Genomic DNA, 27825 nt, shown 5'->3' with positions numbered 1-27825 from the left:
CGCCGGGATTCTGAAAGGTATCCGGATTCCGGTGCCAGCATTCTAAGCACCGGCATCCCAACTGTCGGGATTGTAGCCAGATCCCATTCACAGAAAGGCTTTCTGTAGAGCAGTTTCTGACTTCTCTAGCAGCACCCTCGCTCCGTGGCTGAATTGCATCACCATAATTTTGTATGGTGAGTGCGAGCTCTGTTTCCGTTCTGCTACTGTGTTCAGATTTACCATCTTAGGATAGCGTACAAGGACCTTAGGGGTATGTTTACTAAGCCTTGGATGGAGATAAAGTGGACTGAGATAAAGTACCAGCCAATCAGCTCTAACTGCCATGCCACAGGATGTGTTTGAAAAATGACAGGAGCTGTTTGGTTGGTATCTTATCTACGTCGACTTTATCTCCATCCAAGGCTTAGTAAATAATAGACCCCTTTTAATCCCTGTCCAAGCTTTGCTACATCTCCCAACCGGCCAAATCATCCCAAGGCACTGCTGCTTGTGACCCCGCCCCGGGACCGATCCCGCCCAGCGCCAGATGTCACCAGATCGTTCAGTGGAGAGGGTGCGTGTGCGTGAGGGTCAGAGCTCACTGAGCAGCAGTAGAGCCAGGGAGCTAGCAGCAACTACAGCTGCCGGCATTATGGCGCCCTCCGAGCTACTGGCCGATGAGCGGCGTCTGTTGGATTTTATGTCCCTGGTGATGGCCCTAATGGGAGTCATCTCCTTTGTCGCGCTGAGGTTTGTCCGGGTGCCTTATGGGCGCTATGCCAGCTCGGTGTATGGGCCCCCGGTTCCGGTGCGTTGGGCCTGGTTCTTGCAGGAGCTGCCCACTTTGGTTTTAGCTGTTTATTATATTTCCACAGAGCCTGAACTTGGAGCGCCCTCCGTGATTTTAATGGGAGCCTTCCTCTGTCACTATATACACCGGTACTTACAGGTCATATGTCCCTGTCTGCACTTCTAATATTATTCTGTTACCTATCCTGTTACTGCTCATTTGTTATACCTCCCTGCTTATACTGTGCTGCAATATACGTTATGTTCCTTCTTGTATGTTATTATTCCCTGCTGTCCTGTAACTACAATCACCGGTACTTACAGGTCATAAATACCTGTCTGCACCTTCTCCCTGCTCTACTATTATACATGTTCTGTTACATATCCTTTATGTCACACCGCTCTGGTATAATAATAATCTGTATTACCTGTCCTGTTACTGCTCATATGTCATATATCTCTGCTGTACTATTATGCTGCAATACCTTTTCTTTTACTTCTTGTATGTCCTCTCTCCTGTACTTACAGGTCATAGGTCCCTGTCTGCACCTTCTCCCTGCTCTACTATTTTATGACCTGTCCTGTAACTCCCTGCTATACTATGATGCTGTATTACCTTTTCTATTACTTCTTATGTCATTACTCCCTGCACTCCTTACTTACAGGTCATAGTTCCCTGTGTGCACTTCTCACTGCTCTATTTTATGACCTGTCCTGGTACTTCTCATATGTCATAATTCCCTGCTATACTATGATGCTGTATTGCCTTTTCTATTACTTCTTATGTCATTACTCCCTGCACTCCTTACTTACAGGTCATAGTTCCCTGTGTGCACTTCTCACTGCTCTATTTTATGACCTGTCCTGGTACTTCTCATATGTCATAATTCCCTGCTATACTATGATGCTGTATTGCCTTTTCTATTACTTCTTATGTCATTACTCCCTGCACTCCTTACTTACAGGTCATAGGTCCCTGTTTGCACTTCTACTCGATGCTCTACTATTATACTGTAATACATGTCCTGTTACTACTCTTAAGTCATATATCTCTGCTCCTCTGTCATGCCTCCCACTTGTAATGTGTTATAGTATGATTATGCTGCTCAGATGACAATAATGCCATACATACTATTCTAATGTTCTATTTCTGTACTCTGAGTCCTATTACACAAGTAATGCTAATCTACAATGCTTGTAAATAGTTTCTGCAGTGAGCTCTGATGTAACCATTAAAGTTGGTATTTATCAAATGAGTATTATAAAGAATATGCAACCTCTAACTCCTGTAACTACTTATAGTCTGATACACAACTTGACATTGTAATATACATTACTAGCCTTTAATCTACCATATTACATTATCATAGAGCTGTTTTAGGTCATAGGATATATGGCTGGCGACTTCAGACTATGGGCTCGATTCAATTCAGCGCGATGCTGAATAGCCTCGGGAGGGTGCTCCCAGAGCTATTCATTTCATCGCGCTGTTTGATCTGACAATTGCCAGTTAAGTCTGAGAATGCCGGTTCTCACAACTTAACACGTGTTTAGTCGAGAGAACTGGCATTCTCCGAGTGCTTGCTGTGAGGCTGTTAGCGCCGCACTCAGCAGAACACAGCCATGTGGCCGGCACTTTTGTCGGATTTCTCCTTGCACCCTCAAGGGGGTGCAAGAGGAAATCCTTTAGTCGGACCAAACAGTGCGGTGAGTTGAGTTGAATAGACCCGGAAGCTGCCTCCCTGGGCTATTCAGCATTGCACTGAATTGAATTGAGCCCATAGTGTGGATAACTAAGACTACAGCCTTGTGAGAGAGAGAATAAGTTCTCAAAATAACTCCTGAGGTTATGTGCAAATAACAAATGATCCCCAGTGCTGGGATGTAGTCAGCATCACGACAGCCAGGATACCGATTATCAGAATCCCTATTCACCCACTTAGGAGTGGAATTTCAAAAAATCCCTTATACCCCTTTCAGACATACTGAGATTCCCGGGATTGTGGCCTGCCTCGGCCAAACTTCCCGAGTCTCATGTCTGTGTGAAAGGTACCTACCCGACCCTGCAAATGACCAGGGTATTTCCCAGGACTTAAGTCCTGGGAAGACTACCCTGCTGTAGTGTGAATGGTGCAACCCGGGGATTTTACTCCCGGGCTGCACCAGGCAGTTTCTGATTGGCCCTGGCTCCGACTGAGCCACCGGGGAGCCAGCACCAGCGGCGGTAACAGCGCCCATACCCCTTCCCATACTCAGCGCTGGCAGCACTGAGAGCAGTAGCCCCCCTGTACCTGTAATTACCGGCGGTAGCAGCGCCGCCGGTAACAGTGCCCGCACCTCCCCCCCTTCCCACACTCAGCGCCGGCAGCACTGAGAGCAGCGCCCCCCTGTCCCTATAATTAAAGGCGGTAGCAGCGCCGCCGGTAACAGTGCCCGCACCTCCCCCACTTCCCATACTCTGCGCCGGCAGCACTGAGAGCAGCAGCCCTCCTGTCCCTATAATTACCAGCGGTAGCAGCGCCGCCGGTAACAGTGCCTGCACCTCCCCCCCTTCCCATACTCAGCGCCGGCAGCACTGAGAGCAGCAGCCCCCCTGTCCCTATAATTACCGGCGGTAGCAGCGCCGCTGGTAACAGCGCCCGCACCCCCCCCCCCCCCCCGTTCCCATACTCACCGCCGACAGCACTGAGATCAGCGTCTCTCTGTCCTCAGCCCCAGCGTGGGAACATTCCGGCTGTCATCTGGCAGAAGTGGAGGGAGAGATTACAGCCTCCCCGTATTCTCACTGCTGCACGGAGCTGCGCTGGGAAACTACAGGTTCAGGGAGACTGCTCTGCTCTTTCACACATGCTGCATACGGGAGAGGGGCTGGGGGGGCGAGAGAGGGAGTAGGAGCAGATATTTTCAGTGACCTGTCCCTCTGCCACTTTCCCCACCTGTCCCTCTGTGCCTTACCATCCACTTTAATAAAACTGTGTAAAACTCTGAAAAACCCTGCTCTTGTCTGAGTGGTGCTACCCGGGGATTTCACAGGTAGACACTGTAGTGTGAAAGGGGGGTCTAGACCAAATACCCGGGATTTTTCACAGGAGAAATTCCTGGGTCTGAGCAGGAAATTTCCCGGGTTGTATGTCTGAAAGGGGTATTAGTGGGCACCTACGTCATAGAAGGAATATTGTCCCCGATTTTAATGTTTCTAGGTTCAGGGGTTGGGGCTGGCTACTGATGAGTCAGTCAGTTAGTCAGTCAACCAGGACATTTGATTTTATATGTATAGATTCATAATTTAATATCCTTGTCCTGGAGTGTTCATACTCCAATACAGTAGACAGCATGGGTGGATTTAGGGTTCGGAATGCCCCTAGGCACAATATTATTGATAGCCCTTCGTCCAACCCCCTCCCTCCCCCGGCATGCATCTGGTGAGGCTCCTCCCTCTTCAGCTACCAGTTTTTTTTGGACTTTCACGGGTTTCTATTGTTGCATGGGGACTGCTGTCGCCCCCTAGACACGTGGATAATGGGAAATCCAGCACTGGTGGACAGACAGTATCAGTAACAACTAGGGGTAAATTTACTAAAGGCTGATTTTAATTGATTAAAAACCAATCAACATCGATGTTGTGTTTCAGGGGTGAAATCACACGTTTACTAACAGATGATTTTTTGATATTGATTGTTAGTGCAGATATATCCACATACATCTAGCCTCCTTGCGTGTTAAAAAGCCCTTCCATGGCGCGACTTGGTAGTGCCAAGTGTCTCATACAACTTTTTCCTTTAACCACTTAACTGAATAATTCTTTTTTCAAAAACCGCTCCAAAATTGTCGGTTTCTTTTATGATTGAATTAGGTCAAGAACATAATTTTAAACTTATCCATCACTATTTTATTTGAAAAAAATATTATTTTAAAACACAGTATACCATAAAAATAGCAATTTTTGTTATACTGTAGTGATGGCCATTGACAGCTGTACCATCGATGGTTCAACCATCGTTAGAAGCCATCAATTGTTTAGCAATTGGTCGAGATCTGTGTAGACCACAACTGACGATGTTTCCTAAACATCAATTGAGGGTTGCCATCAACGGTGCAACACTGATGGCCACCAGCAATGGCAACCACTTGTTTTCATTCAGACCATCGATGGTTTGCAAACCATCGACTGTCTGTTGCCATCCCTAATCAGAGGCTCTATTATATATCACAGGGCTCTGCACTCACCATAATAACTAACAATAATAATAATAAACATAATAAACAGTGGGGTTTTGGTTCATGAATTGATCAATGCATTTAAGCTTGCAGCCCCCGTCACGGGACCCCACTTTACTGCAAGACCCTACTCTATTGCTCAGAATTATAACATGGACATAGCCATCACATTAGTGTTAAACTCAGGGTATGCTATCAAGGTTTAAAGCTCACAGCAACTTTGCTTTTAAATGTGAGACAGTTACCAAGCACACCTGTTGCAAAGCACCTAGGAAAACAGCTGACACAAGTTAGATAACTATGTGGTCACATACCATGTTGCACCCCAAAACTAGGAATGGTGAGTGCCGTGGATTAGTGCTTTTTGTTTATTATGATTAATTTTTATAATTAATCATTTTTGTTATCACGTTTTCTCATGCACCCCTTTTAACTAGTTATCTAACTTGTGTCAGCTGTTTTCCTAGGTGCTTAAGTGAATATATACAGGGTTCACCACAACATGTAAACCATTGGTGAGCCCCAAAAACAGGAAGACCAGATTACAGTTTGCCAAACAACATCTAAAAAAGCCATTACAGTTCTGGAACAACATCCTATGGACAGATGAGACAAAGATCAACTTGTACCAGAGTGATGGGAAGAGAAGAGTATGGAAAAGGAAAGGAACTGCTCATGACCCAAAACATACCACCTCATCAGTGAAGCATGGTGGTGGTAGTGTCATGGCGTGGGCATGTATTGCTGCCAATGGAACTGGTTCCCTTGTATTTATTGATGATGTGACTGCTGACAAAAGCAGTAGAATGAATTCTGAAGTCTTTTTGGCAATATTATATGCTCATATTCAGTCAAATGCTTCAGAACTCATTGGACGGCGCTTCACAGTGCAGATGGACAATGACCCGAAGCATACTGCAAAAGCAACCAAAGAGTTTATTAAGGCTAAAAAGTGGAATGTTATGCAATGGCCAAGTCAATCCCCTGACCTGAATCCGATTGAGCATGCATTTCACTTGATGAAGGGAAAATGCCCCAAGAATAAGCAGGAACTGAAGACATTTGCAGTAGAGGCCTGGCAGAGCATCACCAGGGATGAAACCCAGCGTCTGGTGATGTCTATGCGTTCCAGACTTCAGGCTGTAATTGCCTGCAAAGGATTTGCAACAAAGTATTAAAAAGTGAAAGTTAGATTTAGGATTGTTTAGTTTGTCCCATTACTTTTGGCCCCTTAAAAAGTGGGAGGAACACATAGAAACTGTTGTAATTCCTACACCGTTCACCTGATTTGGATGTAATTAGCCTCAAATTAAATCTGAAAGTCTGCAGTTAAAGCACATCTTGTTTGTTTCATTTCAAAGCCATTGTGGTGGTGAATAGAGGCCAAAATATGAAAATTCTGTCAATGTCCCAATATTTATGCACCTGACTGTATGTATTTATTATGGGCCTTAGAAAAACGGGCATGATTGGGGAGGAGGAGGAGCTGAGGCCAGAGGGAGTATGCTGGGCGCATGGAAGCAGCAGCCAGAGTTGCCGCTGCTGATTTCTGTACATAACAGTGATCACTGTAGTTCCGGAGCCGCAGCAGGAGGCTGTCCCAGATACATAGCGGTGGCTACCAGAGCTGCTGCTGCTTCTCCTTCACACACAGTGATCACTGTAGTTCCGGAGCTGCAGCGGGAGGGTGTCCCGCTAGCGTCCCGGATACATGGCAGCGGCGGCTACCAGAGCCGCTGCTACTCCTTCATACACAGTGATCACCTAGTGACTGCTTCTCCAGGGGTTGCCGACGGTGCCCGATCACTGTGGCCAGCAGTGATCGGGACACGCTGGAGAGGCAGCCACGCTTGCAGAGGGACCAGAAGGTCCCTCTGATGTAGGCGGCTGCTGGAAGATTAGCTTCCCACAGCCGCCTAGTGGGCATTTCTGACCGGTCGTATCAGATATGACTATGTCAGGGAAAGCCCAGCCTGGTGTGGTCGTATCTGATACGACCGTGCCAGGCAAGTGGTTAAAAAATTTTCACTTTTGGCAATTAAAGAGTGTAGCAATGTATATCCAGGGGTGTTGAGAGGGAGAGGGGAGCCTGGCAGGGATGTGGGTCCACCGCCCGCCTCCCTCCTTTCCCTTACCTGTCACTCCTCAGCCCAGCACATGTTGCTGTGTGCTGGGTTACAGTGGGACAAGAGAGGCTGCTGCTGATCTCAGTTCTCTTCAAAATAGAGCACAACGCAAAACCTTTTTTTCTTTTTTTATTCTCATTATTTTTAATTTTTTTTTTCGCGGAGGTGTGGACACGCCTACTGCTATAAGGCCACGCCCCCAAAATAACCAGGACTGGCAATCCTCACTGCAGCCCTCTGTATATCTTCATTCATTATGTCTAATTAATTTGCTTGCATGCTTTATTTATACTTACCAATGTTTTTGAATCCACATCTACACATATTTCTACACACTTATGAAGACTTGTACCTGGCACGTAAAGAGTAATGCAGTGCCAGTAATTATTATCATCAGTGGGATAGTGTATGCTTTCACTGTATTGCAGATATTTCGATTGCAGACCGTTTTGTAAAATGTAACTTACCTCTGGTAATTGGAATGATTTATAGAAAAGTTCACTGGTGATGGATATTGTTCTGTTCTTTTTCACAGTACACTTGTTTTCCCGTTCCTGATTCGAGGTGGTAAGCCTACACCACTTGCTTCATTTGTTCTTGCATTGACATTCTGCTGTTATAATGGCTACATGCAGAGCAGCTATCTGTGCAGGCATGCTGCTTTTCCCTCTGGCTGGACACGTGACCTAAGATTTCTTACAGGTGAGTTTTCGTATTCTAGTATATGTAACATAAGCGATATGGTGCATAGACATGTATATTTCTTTTATATTTCACGATTGCTTGTAGTACCATTGACTTTTTGATCCTTATATCAATAAGCAGCTGTGATAACTAATGATGGGCTACATCTTCTTTTGACCTGCATATGTGGTTTGTTTTTATTTAGTTATTTATTAATTTTCTTTGAGTTGGGATTTGGGACTATAACTTGTATTCTGTGTGTGTGTGTATATATATATATATAACCATCTTTAGATCTGGTTTAATGGCATGCTCTCTGCTTTTAATCATCATGACTGCACCATTTTGTCCCTCTTCAAGGTTCTATTAAAGTAACAAAATTTGCTGGCCAGATATTTTTGTTTGGGGAAAAAAAATATATATTTTAACTGAGATCTAACTTTTACAGGTGTAATACTGTTTTTCTGTGGAATGTTTATCAATGTTTATTCTGACCACATATTGAGGAATTTGAGAAAACCAGGTGAGACCGGTTACAAAATACCCAGGGGTAAGTAGCCACTCCAGCATAAACATAATATCTGCAAATATATTTAATTCCAGAGTACATGTAGGTCTATAAAGGTGGGTACACACCTGACAGATATATCTGCAGATCGAGTAATTTGCAGATATACAGTATCTGCAGATGATGGTTGTTCATACACACTGAATGACCATCATCTGCATGCTGCAGCGGGTCCTGTGGGCTGGGTGGGGGGCATGGCCTAATCACGGAAGACGTGGCCACGCCCCCTTCGGAATTTTTTTTTTTTTGCGGCCCTGGGGAGGGGGGCGCTGTGTAGCCCGGCGCACAGCCAATGGGGGACGCAATTGCTCCCCCCTTTGGCATAGAAGAATGCTCGGGCTACTGTAATATCCAGCAGTTTTATGTAGATTGCTATTGCAACCAGAAATGATAATATCTCTATCTACATAAAACTGCTGGATATTACACCGGGACATACGAATCCTTTTGCATATGCTCCTCAATAGTGATTTCCATTGAAGGGTGGGATACTACAATTAGCAGAACACAAAATACCAGTAACCATTTATCATATATTCTGTTTTACTTGTGTGTGTTTGCCATCACTCCTTATTTTAGATGATGGGCTATTAATGTGTCTAATAAATGTTTTTTAACAAGCCACGTGCATTTACAGAAAATTTATCAGGTTGTAGGGTAAATTTCTTAAACCCCACTTTAAAGAAAATTTACACCCCCCCCATTAACGTTGGTATCTATTTCTTTTACATGTAGGTCTGTATTTGTTAATGGCGGACACTACAAGATAGTCAAAAGTATTTTAATACATTCAAACAAAAAAAAGTGTTATAATAATTAGAGATGTGCACTGATGTAATCCTGCAACATGGACAGCATATGATCTATTATATAATGGGTTTAAGTGTCCGTCTACCAGTTGTGAAGTGAGAGCTGAAGGTAGGCCCTGTCCTCTCCTCAATTCTAATCTCTCACTGGCTGCCTGGAGCTCAGGCACAGCCTTTCTTATCCTATTAGGAAAATGGGCCCCTCCTGTACAGCTTCAAATAAAAAATATGGTAAGAGAGAGAGATGGGAAGAAAAGGGTGTGATAGAGAGAGATGGGAGGATGATGGGGAAAGGATGGGCAGAGAAATGGGTTGGTGGGGAAGAGGGAGAAAAAAAAACCTGCACCACGGGCAACATTAGCTTGCAACCTGACTATTCCTAGGTATTAGTAAATGTAATCAAAAATTAATTGTGGAAAAACAACAAACAGTGCACTGCAATTAAAGTAGCAAAAATAAGTAGCTCTTTCACAGACGATATTCGTTATGCAGATGTGTCCTTTTGTGACATCTTTGCTGCAGTCGTCCTGCTAAAAAGCCCTTCTCTGTTTGCCAGGTTCCGGGAGACACTTGTATATGTGTGTTTGAATCTGTATACGAAGTGCTACAATGTAGCAGCCGCAGCTTTTATTTATTCCAAGTTCCGCTGTGCTTTATTTACAGACTCCGGTGCACACAGATATATACAAGTGTCACTTATCAAATTAATGAGCACAGTCTACTGGTACATCCTATTTGCATTGCGACTAAGGGCTTTATGCGATTAGAGGCGAAAAGGCGTAAACGAAAAAGTTTCTGTTCGGAACTTATTTCCAAATTCAATTTTAGGCAGAATTCACCTAAGCGGAAACTCAATGCGATGTAATAGGCGATAAAGTTTCTCCAAAGAATAGCAGGTGAAAAGAAGTGCAAAATCTTTATTTTGGGGTGCAAACGTGGGGAAATGAGCCAGAACCCTTGGGACAGTCCCCAAAGGACAAATTTGGCAATTTAAAAAAAAAAAAAAATGACTTTCATTTTTGGGGCGAAAAAGTAGAAAGTAAAATATGAGTGTATTTTTAAGCACTCCAAATTTGACTGAACTGCTTATTTTCACCAAAAAATACTGCTTTATGCCATTCTTCACCACTTTTGCAAAGATGCTAATAAGAAGCAATATAAACCTCAGTACTTAATTACCCCAAACACTTTTATTAGGGCTATTCGTACACATCTACATTGATTCCCTATGTTACTGCATCTTTTATTTGGGGGTACAGACTGACTTCCCCACTTCTGACAGTACTTTCCGCCTGTTCCGCATTCGCTGCTTGCAGTTTTCGCGTGTTTAGGAATTGACTAGGGCGAAAAGCGGGGACTCGCATGAAAAGTTTTTGCCTCTGAAACAGGCGAAGGAGGAGGAAAGTCGGACAGGCGAAACTTCTCCGACTTTTCGCCTCAAATTGAATACAGGCCTTAGACGCATTTTCTGCAAAAAAGACGCAGCGTAGCACGACAACTTGCGGCTCACGCCAGGCAAGACACCCTGGTGACATATAGAGGTTTAGATGTATGAGAACACATCTGTACCTTTTACATTGTATAGGGTTGATAGCACTGGGAGGTAGCTCCCGGAGCTATTCAATTCAGCACACTATTTAGTCCATTTACAAATTAAGTTGAATGCCGGTTCTCGCGACTTAACCTGGGTGTTTAGTCAGAGAATGGTGGTTCTCGCGACTATAGTACCAGCCACGAGGCTGTTAGCACCGCGCTAAGTCGGAAAAAAGCCTCGCGGCCGGTACTTTAGTTTGATTTCTCCTCACACCCTCATTAGGGTGCAAGAAGAAATCATTTAGACGCCGTAAGAGGGTGCTGAATTGAATAACTCTGGGAGCACCCAGCGCTATCAACAGCAAACTGAATTGAATCGGGCCCTATGTTTTATGTAGTGCATGTTGAAATTCCAACATTTAAAGCTGCAAAACGTTACCACGGTTCTCCTACCTGCAGCCAATTTTTATGGATTCACCTGTTCTGTAATATGGAACTGGCATATCGGTTAGGCTAACCAAATTCAACTGGAGGGGATTTGAACAGGAGGACCAGTCTCAAGTTGCAATTTGTGAGTAAGCAAAACAAGAGTTAAAGATCCGATGGCGCTGAAGCTACTAGATATCAATATTGAATAAATTGTTAATATTCTTTAATCCCAATCATATACAGACAACAGATCTACATCAATTCAAAAGGTGGTAATTGCTAAACCTCCACAATATATACAAAACAAAAGGATTGCGCTGATCTCTGTCTGCAATATGGGAATCACGATATGCAGGAGTCTGGCATAAACTTAAAAATGTATTTTTATACTATACACACATTAAAGTATTACACATTTAATAAGTCAATTTAGATTTCCCTACTAATTCTTTACACTATCTTATTAGAGACTTTTATTCACCAGCATATTGTGCTTTATTGGTTCAAACTTAAACAATAATTGAGCAAAAACATCTCTGTTTTTTCATATTGGTGCTCTTGAGAGTTTGTATGTATCTATCTTGCAATATTCTAATGTGGTAATTTTAATATGTGTATAGAATAAACATTTTAGTTTTAATTTATGCCAGACACCTGCATATCGTGATTCCCACATTGCAGACACAGATCAGCACAATCCCTTTTTGTTTTGTAATTTGTGAGTAGTTTACACATTTTTGTTTTTCTGTATAGTATTAAGGAAACAGCATAAATATATACAGGTTGAGTCTCCCATATCGAACATGCTTGGGACCAGGGGTATTTTGGATAACGGAATATTTCGTATTTTGGAATATTTGCATATAATGAAATTTCTTGGGAATGGGACCCAAATATACACATAGAATGCATTCTATGTGTTATATACACCTTATATACACAGTCTGCAGATAATTGTATACAATATTTACAATAATTTTGTGGTTCAAACAAAGTTTGTGTACATACATGAAATTCATTTATGTTTCATATACACCTTATACACACACCCTGAATGTAATTTAATGATATTTTTAATAATTTGTGCCTTAGACAAGTGTGTACATTGAACCATTAAAAATCAAAGGTTTCATTATCTCAGTCATGCCAAAATGATTCCGTATTTCGGAATATTTGGATATGGGAGACTCAACCTGTAGTTTTTATAGAACAAAAAGCAATTTAACTTTGAATACCTATCATGAAATTATTTTCAATCACGCTTTCAATATACTTTACCTTCTGGTTAGTTATAATGCACATATTGTTGTTGTACTATGAGAACTTTCTTTAACAGCTACAGTAAATTTAGCAAGTCTGTAGTATCGTAGAGAGTAAAAATACCATAACACAACCATTCATATTTTTAGCATCTTATTAATGATACACATTTGCCATTAGATTTTAATAACAAAAAATCATGTGGTCTGTAATAGTATACTGTACTGGCACCTATGAAACATAAAGGATACATTTTATTAAAAACTGTGTACTTTAGAAATGTACTGTTTTTTGTTTTTTTTCTATAATGTCCAGTCAGGTTCTATAACTTTCCTAGCATGTCTAGTTGCTATGAATAACTCAAATCTTTATTTCTGGTAACCGGTTGCCTGATTAATTCACGTTAAATCAATAAAATAAAGCTTTATCTACTTTCTGTTTGATGTGCTATGGAATACGACTAAAGGGACCTCATACATATACCATAGCAACAGGGATTTGTAGATAATCTTTTTCAGGGTTAACCATGGCTAAATCTGCGCTTATGGTGTTGGACAAAATCATGCATTCTGTGAATGTGAATAACCATTTGATAACTAGGTTTTGCTGAATTACACACGAAAGAACCAATGAACTCTAAGTTGTCAAACCTATTAGGTGTTGCAACGGCGCTGCAACTACCCCCCCTCAAGGCACAAACTCGCTGATCTTTGTACCCAGCCCTATGTACAAAGGTACCATAAGTGCGACATATAGCTGCACTTGCGCCGCAAGGTATTTTTGGCTCCATTTATACAGCGAAGCATAACCCCTTTAGAGCTCCTTTTTCCTTTCTGGATTTAACAAACAGCGGTAATCTAAGATTACTGTTTGTCACAGCATCGCTCTCGCCATGTTTAAATGGCGAGAGCGATACAGTCACCATTGCTGGCATTGGGGACCCGGCACTGCCTTTCCGGCTTCAGCGAAGCCTTCCATGCACACCGTCATGCATGTGCATTACACAAAACCCCCATTGCTGCTAGCAGCGTAGCGTAGGACTTCGCAGATGAGGAGGACTTCACTGGACCTCGCCCGAGGGGAAAGTATTGGTAAATACTAGTGGCTTTTTCGTTTGTATCACAGTGATACTAAACAAAAAAATCCGCTGGTGTTTACCTTCGTTGATAAATGGGGCCCCTGCAAACATTACTCAACTATGGCAGACAGTACAGTATGTACATCTAATTAAAGTAATACTACATGTCTAATGGACAATAAAACTTAGTTGTTTTTTTTTGTTTTTTTTTTTGTTATCTAAGCTAACATTTTAATTCTTAAATCCAGAACATGAGCTTGAAATATGTCTATACAGTACATATGTGGCAGTATACAGTAATAAGAATCATTATATGTAAAATGAAAAGTTTAACTGAATCACGCTTAAAGAATAATACAAATGTCAACAAAGTGACATATAGGGCCAAATGTAATAGGGTGAGAGTTTAGAAAAGTGAGAGTTTCTGACACTTTTTAAACTGTGCCAATGTAATAGAGTCCAAAAACAAAGTAACAGAGCGAACTTGCATGTTATTTTAGACTTAAAAAACTCTCACGATTTAAAATCTCATTCAGATGTTTTCCTATTTTGAAGATAAAACTCAACCAATGTGAGAGTTTACTGCTAAACTCTCACATTTTCTAAACTCTCACCCTATTACATTTCGCCCATAGAATTACAAACCTCTCAAATGTAAGTTAATATAGTGTAATCGGAACAAAGTTGTGTAAATTAAACAGATTTTTTTTTTAAATATATAATTTAATGATATTAAAATCAACTCGATTAACAAAGTTTGGTTTGCACTGACAGTCAATAGAGCCCAGTTGCTACTACCCCTGTATATGTTTTCACTTTCACCTTCCTGAAAATAAATCACGACTGGAATTGGATTCCCCAGTTGCTACTGCTGAAATGTTCTGTTTTACTAGTTTATGGAATCTATGCAAAGGTTTTCTTATCATTGGAAATGCTGTCAGTTTTGCGCGTTTGAAAGATTCAAGCCCGCTTAACATCCATATTGTGTGATGCATCCAGTTGCTGTTTAAATTTGGTTCCAGGAGACTGAGTAGACGAGCTACTACTGCCAGTAGCCACAAACAAGGCAGGCAGGGAATTAGATAAATAAACACTTTAATGTATATTAAAAAAATCCTTTTTTTTTGTCCTAGGTTAAATAATGTCATGGATTAAAATTGAATGAGGGTGCTGCATTTGAAAGATGTTGCACTCGGGGAACAGCGACGACAGCTACACCAGCAGTTGAGGTATCTCCTGCTAAAGTAGCATCACCCTTGGTCCCTCTGTCTCAACTTTAGTCTTTCGTGCATTGATTGAAGATCAAAACAAACAATGCAGCTTAAAAAACTCACAAAAATAATGTGGTTATAAGAAAGTAAGTCGTCAAATAACATAAAAGTAAATAATGGCTCTTCTAGTTTTCTTTTCTACTTCAGGGTCCATAGAGGGTCCACATGGTTGACCTTGGGGTATAGGTTGGGAACCAAATCCGGGCACCACGCAGTTAAAGCTTTTAGCTCCCAGGATGCACTTGGGTCCACTCTCCCTATAACCCCACCCCCAAGCCAGAGGCACCTCAGTTTAAGTTGGTGCCCGGCCGGAATCGGGTCACCGTTTAGTGCAGTGGGGAGCTGATTAGCAGCCCCTAAGCTTTATTTTTTTCTAAAGGACAGAGTTTTTTATTTTTACTTTGGATTCTTCAGAGCGGCAGCGTCAGACTGTCCATAGGACGTCTAAGCTGCCGCTCCGTCACCCCGCTGGCGCTGAGACGCCAGTACAGATCTGGGGATCTCAGCGGGACCCCAGAGTCTGTACTAGCCGGACTCTGCGGGCGCCCAGGACTGCTGCCGGATCCACGGGGAGCAGGTAAGGCGCGGGTCACCGCTTGCGGTGATCCGCGCATTTGAAATGCAGTCCTGTGCCTCCGGTCTCTGGGGACAGACCGGAGGCGTCGGCAGTGGCAGCGGGCCCCCCATACCCCGTGTGTCCACTAGACCACCAGGGACTTAGTGTTCGGTGCAGGGAGCCGGCGTCCCGGGGGTTAATTGCCGGCCAGGGGAGACAGCCTTCCCTGTTACAGCGGCTCCTCCCCTCAGCTCAGCGCGCCTTTCAGTATCTATAGTCTGGCGTCGCTGAGCTGCTTCCTCCGCGGGCCACGCTTCTTCTGAGGTCTCCAGCGGCCATTTTCTCTGTGGTGCAGCAGAGATCTCCGGAGATGGCAGTGAGCCCAGTCCCCCTGCGTACCTCACCATCAGGTCAGTGTACACAGCGCTGTAGCCATCCCAGACACTGAATCTGGGTAAGTTGCATGCAGTGTAATAGTGCAGTATATTATATGACATGTTTATGTATATATGTGTATATCTGCATTGTATGTGACTTATGCTAGTGCTGACTGTACTTTATTCTCTCACCTGTCAGTGTATATCTATCCCTTTCCTTATCTGCCCTAATACAGCTGTACTTGGGGTGGTTCTGAGACCTCACATTTATATACTTGTTAATATTTGTGAGGTTTGTCACATACTGTTGCGTGCTGCACGTTGCCATATTTTGAGTGGAACTGTGTGTTGCATACGCTGAAAATGGGTCCCTGCAGCTAATTTTTAGTATCAGTCAGGACCAGTATAGCGCTGCTTGATCACAAGGCTTGGTCAGATATGTCTGACCAGGAGATGGAGCGTTATACTGCACCCATTTTTACTATCCTGCAAGTCATGTGATGCAGGTGTTAGTGCGGAGGATTTAACTCTTAAAGGGTTCTGTATGTGGCGTCATCGGGTGCCGGCCCCTTTCACGACCCCCTTGGGCGGTTTGTTTTCTCGGGATCCTCTTAATTGCGGATCGCCGGGCGGGCCCCATTGTTGTACCTCACTTGGGGTTACTTCACCATACTGCCCTTTTTCATCTCAGGGTATCTCGCAGTTTCTTGCACTCTTCGCCTGTGACACAGACTACCGCTCCCTACAGGGGTTTTTCGAGTATATGAATTCCCCCTGGTGCCACAATAGTCTGTCATGCCCCTTGAAGGGATTACCACAACAGCCACACTGGGTGGATGTTGTTTTTCTATGAAACGCAAATTGGCGAGGTTGACGCCCTGTGGTTACTTCCCACTTGCCTCTACCGTGAACTGGATACTGTTTTGGGCTCTTTCCCTCTTACACGGGGGGAAGCCTATCTCAAGTATTATTATCCCTGTTTTAGGGCTGGTAGCAGGTCCATTCTGGTTAGAGTGAATGTTGACCTGCACCTGTATCATACACCCTCAGTATTACGTGCCTTCTGGGTCCCTGTTGCTGACTAGCGGGTGGATCGCATGGCGGGACTCTGGCTGTTGCCAGATATGAGGTATTACAACAGTGTTTGGTCTCCTGTCCCAAATTCCCTGAGGGTCATCATGAGCCCCTCCTGGGGTGGATGGGCGTGTTATTCGTCGGATTACAGACGTTACTACGCATCCCATTCCTGCGTGGTCGGATTCTTCTGATCCGTAGGTGGTAACTCTGCCTGAAATCAGTATACTCGCTTTCAGGGGTTGTTACCCATCCTACCATGGCTATAGCATGGTTGGTTAATACTATTGCATACTGAGCTGATGCATTTGTAATGTTTTTTCCCCTCCAACACGTCTGGGGTTCAAATGTATTTGGTCGCTCACGTAATATATGCAGTTGTCATAGGTGGACATGCCTATATTGGATACCAGCTCCTAACTTTCAGAGTTCCGGCTGCGACGGTATCCTCCGTAATACCCTATGGCTGCGCTCTGGGAATGCAGAGGTGCAGATACCATCTATAGGGTATATCTTGTTGGGTCCTGACCTTGACAGTGGCAGTACAAATTTCCCGCCGTCAGCTATGCTCACTATAGGGCCTCAGACTATTAAGTCTTTTTGTCCTCTGGGTCAGCCTAAAGGTCTGTTTCTTCATAGACTGTCGGCCTTTACAAGGCCCGACATATCCAGTTCCGAGCAGGCCTGGACTGCCAGCCGATCCTGCTTCTGAACCTACGGATATATCGTCAGCCTGACGAGACAGGCCTACCACTGGGAGATGGCGATTTTCTCAGTTTGCCCGGTACTAGTGTCTAGTTGCCGCGGCTACGTGGGTAGGAGGGTACGCACTCTCTTTGCTCAGGCGGCCTATTTCCATGTGATGGTACTCAGGCCCTTATTCGGAACAGGGCCTTACAAATCCAGAAAGCTATACAGTTGTTGCGGTAAGCGGAGCTAATTGGGCCATCCCCACTTTATCAGCGAGGGACTGGTTGTTCTGCTTTCTTTCTGGTGCGGTGGCTGAATGGTCCTCTTTGGCCTATTCTCTGTCTCATTTCCCTGAACCAGTTCCTAAAGCTACCTGGGCTCAGGAGGCAATCCCTATGCTCCATCATACTATGTTTGGAACCTGGGGACTTTATGGTATCACTGGATATACAGGACGCGTGCCTACGGGTACTTACAGAGACCTTACCTCAGCATGGACTGAGGTTTGCTGTATCACAGCACTTACGTTTTTTCGGGCTCTGCCTGTTGGGACTGCTCTCAGCCCACAGGGGTTTACCAGCGTTTTGGATTTTCTGACAGTTCTTCTGTTCAGTATATCCCAATGCTCCTGTACCTGGATGGCCTCCTGCTCTTAGCAGGATCACCGGGGTACTTTACAGCCGGGTCAGGTTGACTGTGGCTTCTTCAGGGTGCAGACGTTTAATCAATGGGGAAAAAGTCCTCCCTGCATCCCTTTCTGGGTATTCTTCACCTAGGAGCCCTGCTGGATTCTCAGAATCTGAGAATTCTTCTGGCGTAAGACGGCATCTCCACTCTTCCATTAGGAGTACATGGATGTCTGCGCAGTCGACATATGTCTTTACACTCTGGGATGCATGGTCCACTATTCAGTGTCTGCCTTTGGAAGGGTGGAATGGGCTTAGTTCCATTCCAGGCCTTTCCATAATTGGCTTATCTCCAGATGGAACAAGTTTTTTCTGTCTGATCACTGTTCAAACGATGATGCTCTCCCCGGAGGCAAGTCGGTCCCTTTTCGGGTGACTATGGCCATCTCGTCCAGGGTATTCTTTGCTAAGGACAGTGTCTGGTTCGCATCCATTTCAGTGCAGTTGGATGTCTGTCGATTCCACCCTGTCAATTAACTTGTTGGAACTTTAGCCTGTCTTGGGCCTTCACTCTGGCATAGCCCTTGTTTCCCGGTGAACCTGAAAAAGTTCAGTTCCGACAGGGTCAGAACATTGGCTTCCTTTTTAGCAATACTGTTCGTTGGGTGGCAATGTCAGGTATGTCATACATTCGGACATTGTCTGATGGTCTCCTCCCGACCATCTCGACAGTGTTCATTTCAGGTGCTCTCCATTGGGAAGCGGGAGTCCTCAGCCGTCACGACGTGCATCCAGGGGACTAGTCTCTTCCCCAAGAGAGGTTTCATCTCCTGGTGAGCAGGGGGGGGGGGGGTCCTCCTGAGGTGACACTCATGGCCTTCTGACTCTATCACACTATGGTGTTACAGTCCAACTCTGGGGATTCTGAAGCAGCCTTCAGTGACTCTTTGTCGGTGAAGTGGTTCTTCCAATTTGCGTACCTGTGTTCTCCGGTCTCCATTCTTCCTTGAGGGAAGTGTTTCAATTGAGACGGAGATGCTTTCCTGCTGGTGGCCCCAGATGTCAGGGGTACTTGGTTTTTCGGAGTCTCTCCATCGATACTCCATTCCTGATGCTTCACTGCCCAGACCTGTTGTCTCAGGGTCCTGGGGTTTGCCTTGGACCTGGGTCGTTTGTCTTTGACTGCGTCCCTACAGTGGTCTTACGGCTTCCCTGGCTTTGTCATCGTTGGAATGATTAGAGCACATGGATCAGCTTTTGCTGGGACCTACCACAAACTGTGGCAGCCATAATTCTTATGGTATTATACCTGTCAATATGATCCTCTGGGGTCCAGGATTTCCAGATATTCTGGCATTCCTTCTGGCTGGCTTGGGTTTCACCCTCGGCCTGGCCTTCCTGACAGTGCGGATCTCTACACTATCAGTATGATTAAGATATGGAATTGCTCCGCTCTGATATCCAGTTCATCCTTTGGAGTGTTTTCTGGATTATGTCTCCATTTGTCCTCCCTAGGGACTCCTTGGGAGTTAGTAGTGGTTCTTCGTTAACTCCGGGGAAAGTTAATGGAACCGCTGGTTGTGATAGCCATTACATGGTCTATTGCTTTGGCTTTCTCTCTTTCTCTCAGGGAGTTTATATCACCCAGGTGAGTGTCGGAATTGGGAGCGTTCTAATGTGGCTCCCTCTTCTGGAGGGCATCTTGTCAGGGTGTGAGTTGCTCTCACCCTGTGTTTCTTCTTAGTGATTTTTAGGTTCCATATTATTCTGGAACTTATGGTGAGGCCATTCAGTCTCCAGTCCTCTCGGCTGGTGTGGCCTCATTGACTGTGGTCCGGCCTCTGTTGATTTATGTGATCCGTTCAGGTTCCTGACGGAAATCGGACTCCTTATTGGTGGTCTGAAATTTCTGGTTTTAACAGGAAAGGATGGCCGGCCTATGGCCAAATGTTGTCTGGACGGCCTCGTATGTCTTTGATGCTTGTTTTTTCTCGGGCCATGTAACCCTCGTGGGTGGCTCGCTGTGGCGCCTTGGCTGTTTTGCCTTGCTAGATGGCCACGTGGTCTTCTGTCCACACCTTTTTAAGGTTCTAGGCATTGGTTTCCTTTGCCTCTCCGGATGCTTCCTGTTTGGCGGCGGATTCTCCTCTCAGCACAAGAGCGTCCCCTCCCTTGGTTGAACTGCTTTGGGACATCCCCAAGGTCAACCCTGTGGACCCCCTATGGACCCTGAAGTAGAAAACAAGAGATATGGTAAGAACTTACCTTTGTTATCTCTGTTTCTACGAAGTCCATAGGGTCCACAGGGCGCCCGCCCTGACGCACCTGGCTTCGAATGGGCTGTGTGGCTGGTCACCGGTTTTCCGTCTCCCATTTCTGTGAGTATGGTTATCGAGTGTTCCAGTTTTCTCTCTCTTTTTCTCTCCTCCTCCGGCCTTTGGCTACTTACAAACTGAGGTGCCTCTGGCTTGGGGGTGTGGTTATAGGGAGAGTGGACCCAAGTGCATCCTGGGAGCTAAAAGCTTTAACTGCGTGGTGCCCGGATTTGGTTCCCAACCTATACCCCAAGGCCTGTGGACCCTATGGACTTCGTAGAAACAGAGATAACAAAGGTAAGTTCTTACCATATCTCTTGTTTTTTCATTATGATTAATGCATCCTTAATCATTAATGAAACCAGATGTCAGGCCAAATGTAATAGAGAGCGAGTTTTTTTGTGCCGGACAAACTCTGACCTTCTTGCTCACTTGGAAGGTGCTAGTTTGTCCCGAAACTCGCAAATGTAATAGGATGCGAGTTGCTGTGTCTCATTTTGCTAGAGACTTAAAACTGCGAGTAAACTCACACCATGTAATGCGACTTTCAGAGACATGCACAGAACAGTGAGATCCGTGCATTCTTCTGTGTTAAAAAAAAAAAAAAAAAAAGCGATTACATTTTTTTATTTTTTTAAATATGTGGTGTCCTAAAAGCACAACAGTCATCCCGGCTTACCTGAGCTAGTCCCGGTTGTGAAAATATGGGGGAAACGAGGTAGGGTTCTCCCGCATTGTCATCAACCAGCACCATTGTAGAAATACAAGGGACAAAATTAGTAGGGGTCCCCCGTATAATGCACAACCAGCACCGGACTCTTTCTAGCATACGGGGTCCCCCAGCCAAAACATCACTCCGCGCTAGTCAGCCCAGGCCTGGGATCCCTGTGGAGGTGTGGACCCCCCGATTAAGGGGTTCCCTCTCTCCAGGGCAACCCAGGCTAGGGCTGATAGCCCGGGGCTATCCCTTGCACCACTGGGCGGTGGATGCCCGGTTGAATGAACTAGAGGTCCCAGCAAGCATTCCCCGCATACTGTTACTTGGAGAACTACAAGTATCAGCAAGCTGGGCATTAAGGGCCCGCTGGTACCTCTAGATCACCTGCAAAAGAGATATTAAAAAAATGACAGGACACATTACCGAATGTTTTATTCTTCGATTATACATGTACTCACTCATTCTCCTGTAAAATACAATATTTATTATTCTATTATTAACCCGGCACCCACCACCCAGGGTCTTTTTTTTGCAAGTTTTTGGTCTGTAATATTGTGCAAGTCAAACCTTGCACTCTATTGCATTTGCCAAGCTGTATCTTCACAATTGTAAAACATCTGGATGCGAGTTTTGCATGTGCTCTACAAATATGCAAGTATAGCTCTTTACTCTCACATCTTCAAAACTCGGACCCCGTTACATTTTGCCCATGATGTCCTTTTTAATGTCTGTGTGGATCTGTATTCATACTGCCGCAGCAAACACCTATCCACAGTGTCTTCTCAACGTAATTATTATATCCCCCCCCCCCCCCCCCCCCCAAACTTGCTTGATTTTGGCAAGTCCTGCCTTTTGGGCACAGTCTTGGTAGCAGGGCAGCGGGTGAATAGATACCCTGCTCATGTGCATGTCCTCTAAACAGTGCGGGGGAACACTGGACACACCCATAAAGTGACAAATTAGGGTGTCCAGTGTGGCCACACACCTTTTCATGAGGTCACTCCCCTTGTTTGGTCACACGCAAAGGGTCCTAACTCCCATATGTTGGGAGGTATGTTATTAAAGTACTATATTTGGGAGACTTTATCAAATCTAGAGAGATAAAGTTGCTCATACCAACTAATCCGCTTCAGTCATTTACTAGCACATCCTGTAAAATGACAGAATCTGGACAACTTCTCCACTTTATCTAAAAGATTTCATAATCCCTTGGGGTCGATTCAGTTACTTGTGAGTTGAGTCCTGCGAACCATTCTCACAGTGAACTTGGACTGCGAATTTCAGTTGCAGGAGGCACTTTGCTACAAGACTAATAAATCTATTCATCCAGATCTTCGCTATATGCAAGTCTGAATTTACCTCTAAACCATATACTAAACAAATTGCAAATAGTTTGAGCTTCTCTTTTACTGAGCTATGTCATTCTTCTGCAGTAGGCTGTCCTGTTAGCAGGAAGGAGCTTCTCAATATGTGGATTGGTTGAATCATACATAGGGGCAGGACCAGTAATGTTGCAGCAATTCCATGTCCTCTTTTTGAGTCTGATTCCAAGAGGGCACTTATGACCTGAGTGGAGCCCCATCTGTCTGTAATGGAGTTAAAATGTAGCACTTTATTTATTTTTAACAGATTAATGCTGACCATCCACTAGCAGACCTCAAAACGACTGCACGATTACGACATTGTAATCGTGCAGTCGTTTCAAATACCGTGATGTGCCTACACTGAATGAGCAGTCGTTCAGTGTAGTCAGGTTGTCAGGCATGTTTGCCCGATGATGGATGTCTAAAATGACCAGCAGGAGCGCGCATCGTTGGTTGTTTTTAGACATTTTTCTGAATGATTTGCAAACGATTAATGGACGATTTAACAATATCGTTATCATTCAATCGCTCAATTTAGTAGTTTAGTGGATGGGCACCTTAACGGTAGACTGCACAGAGCAATGTATTTTACATTCATGGTTTTATATTTGAAGTAATCCATTTTGGAATTTAATAATTTTGTAATAAAATCGAATAGAAAAAACAGGCCGTGGAGAGAGAGAGATACACAATTTGTCATTTCTCTGCTCACCACTATGGGTGATTAAAAAAATTGAGCAAAGTTACAACCGCGCTGTGCCTTCATGACTTTTGAGGAGGCACATCGCAGAGAGTTCACTTTTAGAATTGAGGTACTGTAGCTGTGATTTTCTACTTCAGGGTCCATTGGGGGACCACAGAGTGACCTTGGGGTATAGATGATGCTGAGTCATCCGGGCACACCTTACGCAGTAAATTTTTCTTCCCAGGATGCACTTGGGTCTCCCTCCTATACCCCGCCCCTGGGCCAAAGGCATCTCGGTTTCGTTGGGTGCCCGGCCGGAGTCGGGTCACTGACACGCAGTGGGGGTTGTGGGACGCAGCCCCCAAAGATTTTTTTATTTTTAAAGAAGCTTGACACTAATTAGCAGCATTGGGGACAGTCCTGTGGACGTCCGCACTGTCGCTCTGTCACCCTGGGGGTCTTGGCTAGCAGGCACCTCGGAGGATCCCTGGACTGCGGCCGGACGCTGCGGGGACTCTGGTAAGCGGCGTGTCACCACGGTGGTGCACGCTGAGTCAGTCTTTTTTTTTTTTTCCCCCAGGGTGGGGGACTCCCTGGGGGTGACAGCAAGTGCTGCCATGCACTGATTCCTACGTCCCCACTAAGCCGCCTGGGACTTTGGGCTGGAGATCTGCGGAATGCTCCAGCATCCCACTGGTGTTGTCAGGGTATACCCTCAGTCTGCGATTTCTGTGCCGGTGGTCACATACTATACTGTATATTGGTCTGGCAGTGAGAGTGATATGCCTAATTTGGCTCCTGTTCAGCTGTCCTGTAAGAAATGTACAGCGACTTTAGGAGTGGGAGACATGGTCCTGGAGGGATTATGTTTCCATTGCTACACTCCTACTGTGGTCCCTACCACTCCGCAGGAGTGCTTGGCTCAAGCACTTATGGCCATTGCAGGTCGGTTAGCCGCACCTCCTGTGTTTTCTCCCATGGGGTTCACACAGCAGCAGCTTATGCCCTCTCAGAGTCTGCTTCAGGCCGCTGCTCCTATGCAGGTGTTATCTCCTTAGTTGGTCAATATGGTTTCCACTGCATTGCAAAATGTCGCAGAAGTGCGTCAGAAGGGAGCACTTGCGGACAGGCCGGCGAAAAGACTTTTGCCGTCGTCCCATTCTACTCTGTATGACTATGTGATGTCATCTGACGATGGGGCGATCTCGGATGACTGACTGTCTCTAAGAGAGTAGGAGTCCAAGTCTAGGATATATATTCCTGGTCTGATGCAAGCTGTCCGTGCGACCTTGGTCTTAGAGGAGGATGATCCTCCAGCGCCTAAATGCAGACATGCTTTGTTTAAACCTGCAAAGGCGGCGGAAGCTAGATTTCCTCTGAACAACCAGCTGGTGGACCATCTAGAGGTAGTATGGAAAAACGTCTGGCCCAAGCTTACCCATTTTCTGTGGACTATTTTTCAAAATGGGAAACTTCAACGGCGGTGGAACCCCATGTTTCGCGCTTGGTTTAAAGCGCGACTCTCCCTATGCCTTCCGCATCATCTCTGAAGGATGCTACTGATAGGAAGGTGGAGGTTTGCCTGAAATCCAATTGCTCCCTTTCAGGGGCCGCGTGCAGACCAGCTATGGCTATCTGCTGGGTGGCTCGGCCCATGGAATCTTGGGCAAACTCCCTGGAGGAATTCTTGCCCTCAGAGCAGTTAAATTTGGTGGGCAACCTATGAGATTCAGCTACATATATAAATGAAACGGCCTTAGATGTCAGCTTATTGAATGCCAGGATCTCCACGGTGGCTATAGCAGCCCGGCGCTCCCTGTGGCTTAGTTCTTGGAGTACAGATGTGGACTCCAAGAAGGGCTTGAAGTGTTTACCCTAAGGCCCGTATTTGGACACAATTGTGATTACACTGGCAGCAGCTAAGTCTGCTAGTCTGCCATGTGCTCCTGCTCCATCGGGGTCTCGAACTTGATCCTTTCGGACCTATTGGGCCCCGGGTAAGGCTAGAACCCAGTCCTTTCCTAGGCCGTCTACCACAAAGAGATCTACCAAGCCTAAGAAACAAGCCTGTAGTGCGAGACGTCCAGCTGCCAAGCCTGATGACAAGCCCTCAGCCTGACTGGGCGGGGCTCCCCCTGGGGGATCCCAGGGTGGGAGGCCGGCTTCTTCAGTTCGCACGGTGCTGGTGTCAAACTACCACAAACACCTTGGTGAGAGAAGTGGTCTCTCCAGGGTACGCCCTCTACTTTCGCAGACGCCTCCCCATCAGTTCTTCTGCACAGGCCTCCTGTCCAACAAGAACAAGGCTTTGGTTATTCACAGGGCAGTACAATCCATGCTCCTTGCAGGGGTTATTGTACCGGTCCCGTTATCCCAGAGGGGAAGGGGTTATTACTCCAGCCTTTTTCTGGTTCAGAAACTGAATGGATCCCAACTCTCTATCCTCAGTCTCAAGTCCCTGAACAAGTTCCTCAGGGTACCTCTGTTCAGGATGGAGACTCTTCGTTCCATTATACTAGCTATGGAACCTGTCTCTGAATATTCAGGATGCATACCTGCACATTCCGATTGCGGTTTCTCAGGTTTGCTGTGTCTATGGCAGTAATGGCAACCCATCTGCGGCTGCAGGGGGTCCACCTGTTACCATACCTGGATGACCTCTTGCTCTTGGCAGGGTCTCCAGAGGTACTTCACCACCATCGCCACCACCTGCAACGGACGATATCTTTCCTACAGATGCACGGATGGTTGATAAATTTTAAGATGGTCCTCCCTGGTCCCATCTCAGAGGATGCTCCATCTGGAAGCTGTTGGGTTCCGAACAGCAGAAAATGTTTCTAACCACAGACAAAATCTCCACTTTACAGACGCGAGTACGCAGATGTCGCCAAGTGTCCATACACTCAGACATGCAGTTGCTGGGGCCCATGGTGTCGACATTCTACATGGTGGAATATGCCCAGTTTCATTCCAGGCCTCTGCAGAAATTAATCTTCTCCCGATGGGACGGATTACCACATCGGATAAGGACACTAACGATGGTACTCTCTCCGGAGGTGCGTCTATTTCTCTGACTTGGTGGTTGCAGACAGGACACCTCACCAAAGGGCGCCCCTTTTGGATTCCGGACTGGGTCCTTCTATCAACGGACGCCAGTCTCCGGGGTTGGGGCATAGTGACAGGTCCACACTCCTTTAAGGGGAGGTGGACCCCAGAAGAGTTTTCTCTTATATTGGAACTTCGGGCAGTCTTCAGGGCTCTACAACAAGCAAGACTCGTACTTCACAGTGCAAGCTCAGTCGGACAACGCCACGACGGTGGCTTACATAAACCATCAAGGAGGAACTCTTAAGTCCGGCGGTATTGTAAGAGGTGTCCTGCATCCTGAAATGGGCGGAAGGCCATCTACCAACCATATCGGCAGTGTCCATTCCAGGAGTGCTCAAATGGGAAGCGGACTTCCTCAGCCGTCACGACGTGCATCCCGGGGAATGAATGGTCTCTTCACCAAGAAGTGTTTCAGCTCCTTGTGGACAAGTGGGACCTTCCGGACGTGAACCTCATGGCCTCTCGACACAATCACAAACTGCCAGTTTACGGGTCCAGGACAAGAGACGCCAAGGCTCTCTTGGTAGATGCTCTATCGGTCAAGTGGGCTTTCCAGTTTGTGTACCTGTTTCCTCCAATATCCCTCCTTCCTCCAGTAATTCGGAAGTTCAAACAAGGAGGCACTGCCCTGCTGGTGTTTCCAGCGTGGCCCAGACATCACTGGTAGGTAGATCTTCGGAGTCTCCATCGACACTCTGTTGCTATTGCCTCAATGTCCGGACCTGTTGTCTAAAGGTCCTTGTCTTTACCCGGATCGTCTGTCTTTGACGGCGTGGCTCTTGAGACATCCCTCCTAAGGTCCACGGGTTTTTCCGGTTCTGTGGTTAACACCATGCTCAGAGCACGGAAACCTGCCTCTGCCAGGATTTACCACAAGGTGTGGCACACCTACTTTGAGTGGTGTTGTCTCAGAGGTTACAACCTCCAGGTGTTTATGGTATCCAGAATTGTAGCTTTCCTTCAGGCGGGTTTGGACCTTGGTCTCCGCCTTGCTTCCCTGAAAGTGCATGTCTCTGCTCTTTCTGTGTGGTTCCAGCGAAGAATTGCTCCTCTTTCTGATATCTGCACTTTCCTTCAGGGGGACCTTCACATTCAGCCTCCCTTTGTCCCTCCTGTGGCACCTTGGGATTTGGCTGTTTTCCTTAGGGCCCTCCATTTGAACCCCTGGATTCAGTGGATCTCAAATGGCTACTGCTAACACAGTTTTCCTTCTGGCGATTGCCAGAAGAGTGTTTCTGATTTGGGGGCTCTCTTGCCGCTCCCCATTTCTGGTTTTTCACCAGGACAGGGCGGTGCTTCGGACTCGCCCTGGTTTTCTTCCAAAGGTGGTCTCTAGTTTCCACTTAATAAGGAAATTATTGTGCTGGCCTTTAATTCTCCTGACCTCTCTGCAGATGAGGTCTCATTGGATGCTGTACGTGCCCTCAGGATTTATGTGAACCGTACTAGTTCCCTTCAGAAGTCAGGCTCCTAGTTTGTCCTACGGCTTTCACAAGAAGGGATGGCCAGCCAAAAAGCAAACTTTGGCTAGGTGGCTTTGCATGCCTATCTCTGAGGCTTACACTCAT

The 27825-nt window shown here is 45.6% G+C and overlaps 1 protein-coding gene across 2 annotated transcripts in view; it reads left to right on the top strand.

Annotated features, from left to right (window-relative positions):
- Positions 1–562: 562 nt before the first annotated feature.
- SRD5A1 (steroid 5 alpha-reductase 1) overlaps positions 563–27825 on the top strand; it is a 49689-nt gene continuing 22426 nt past the window's right edge. Inside the window, exons 1-3 of one of the 2 annotated variants that reach the window (XM_088476280.1) lie at positions 563–921; positions 7651–7817; positions 8248–8349. In XM_088476280.1, coding sequence (XP_088332406.1) covers positions 635–921; positions 7651–7817; positions 8248–8349 — 556 coding nt within the window. In that variant the 5' untranslated portion in view covers positions 563–634. The remainder of the gene's footprint in view (positions 922–7650; positions 7818–8247; positions 8350–27825) is intronic. The other variant, XM_088476281.1, reaches the window with a different exon arrangement.

Source organism: Taudactylus pleione, unplaced genomic scaffold (assembly GCF_031769625.1).
Source record: "Taudactylus pleione unplaced genomic scaffold, aTauple2 ptg000186l, whole genome shotgun sequence".
In the NCBI taxonomy this organism is placed as follows: Eukaryota; Metazoa; Chordata; class Amphibia; order Anura; family Myobatrachidae; genus Taudactylus; species Taudactylus pleione.
The sequence above is the reverse complement of the archived record's forward strand: the minus strand, read 5'-3'. Positions and strand labels throughout refer to the sequence as shown.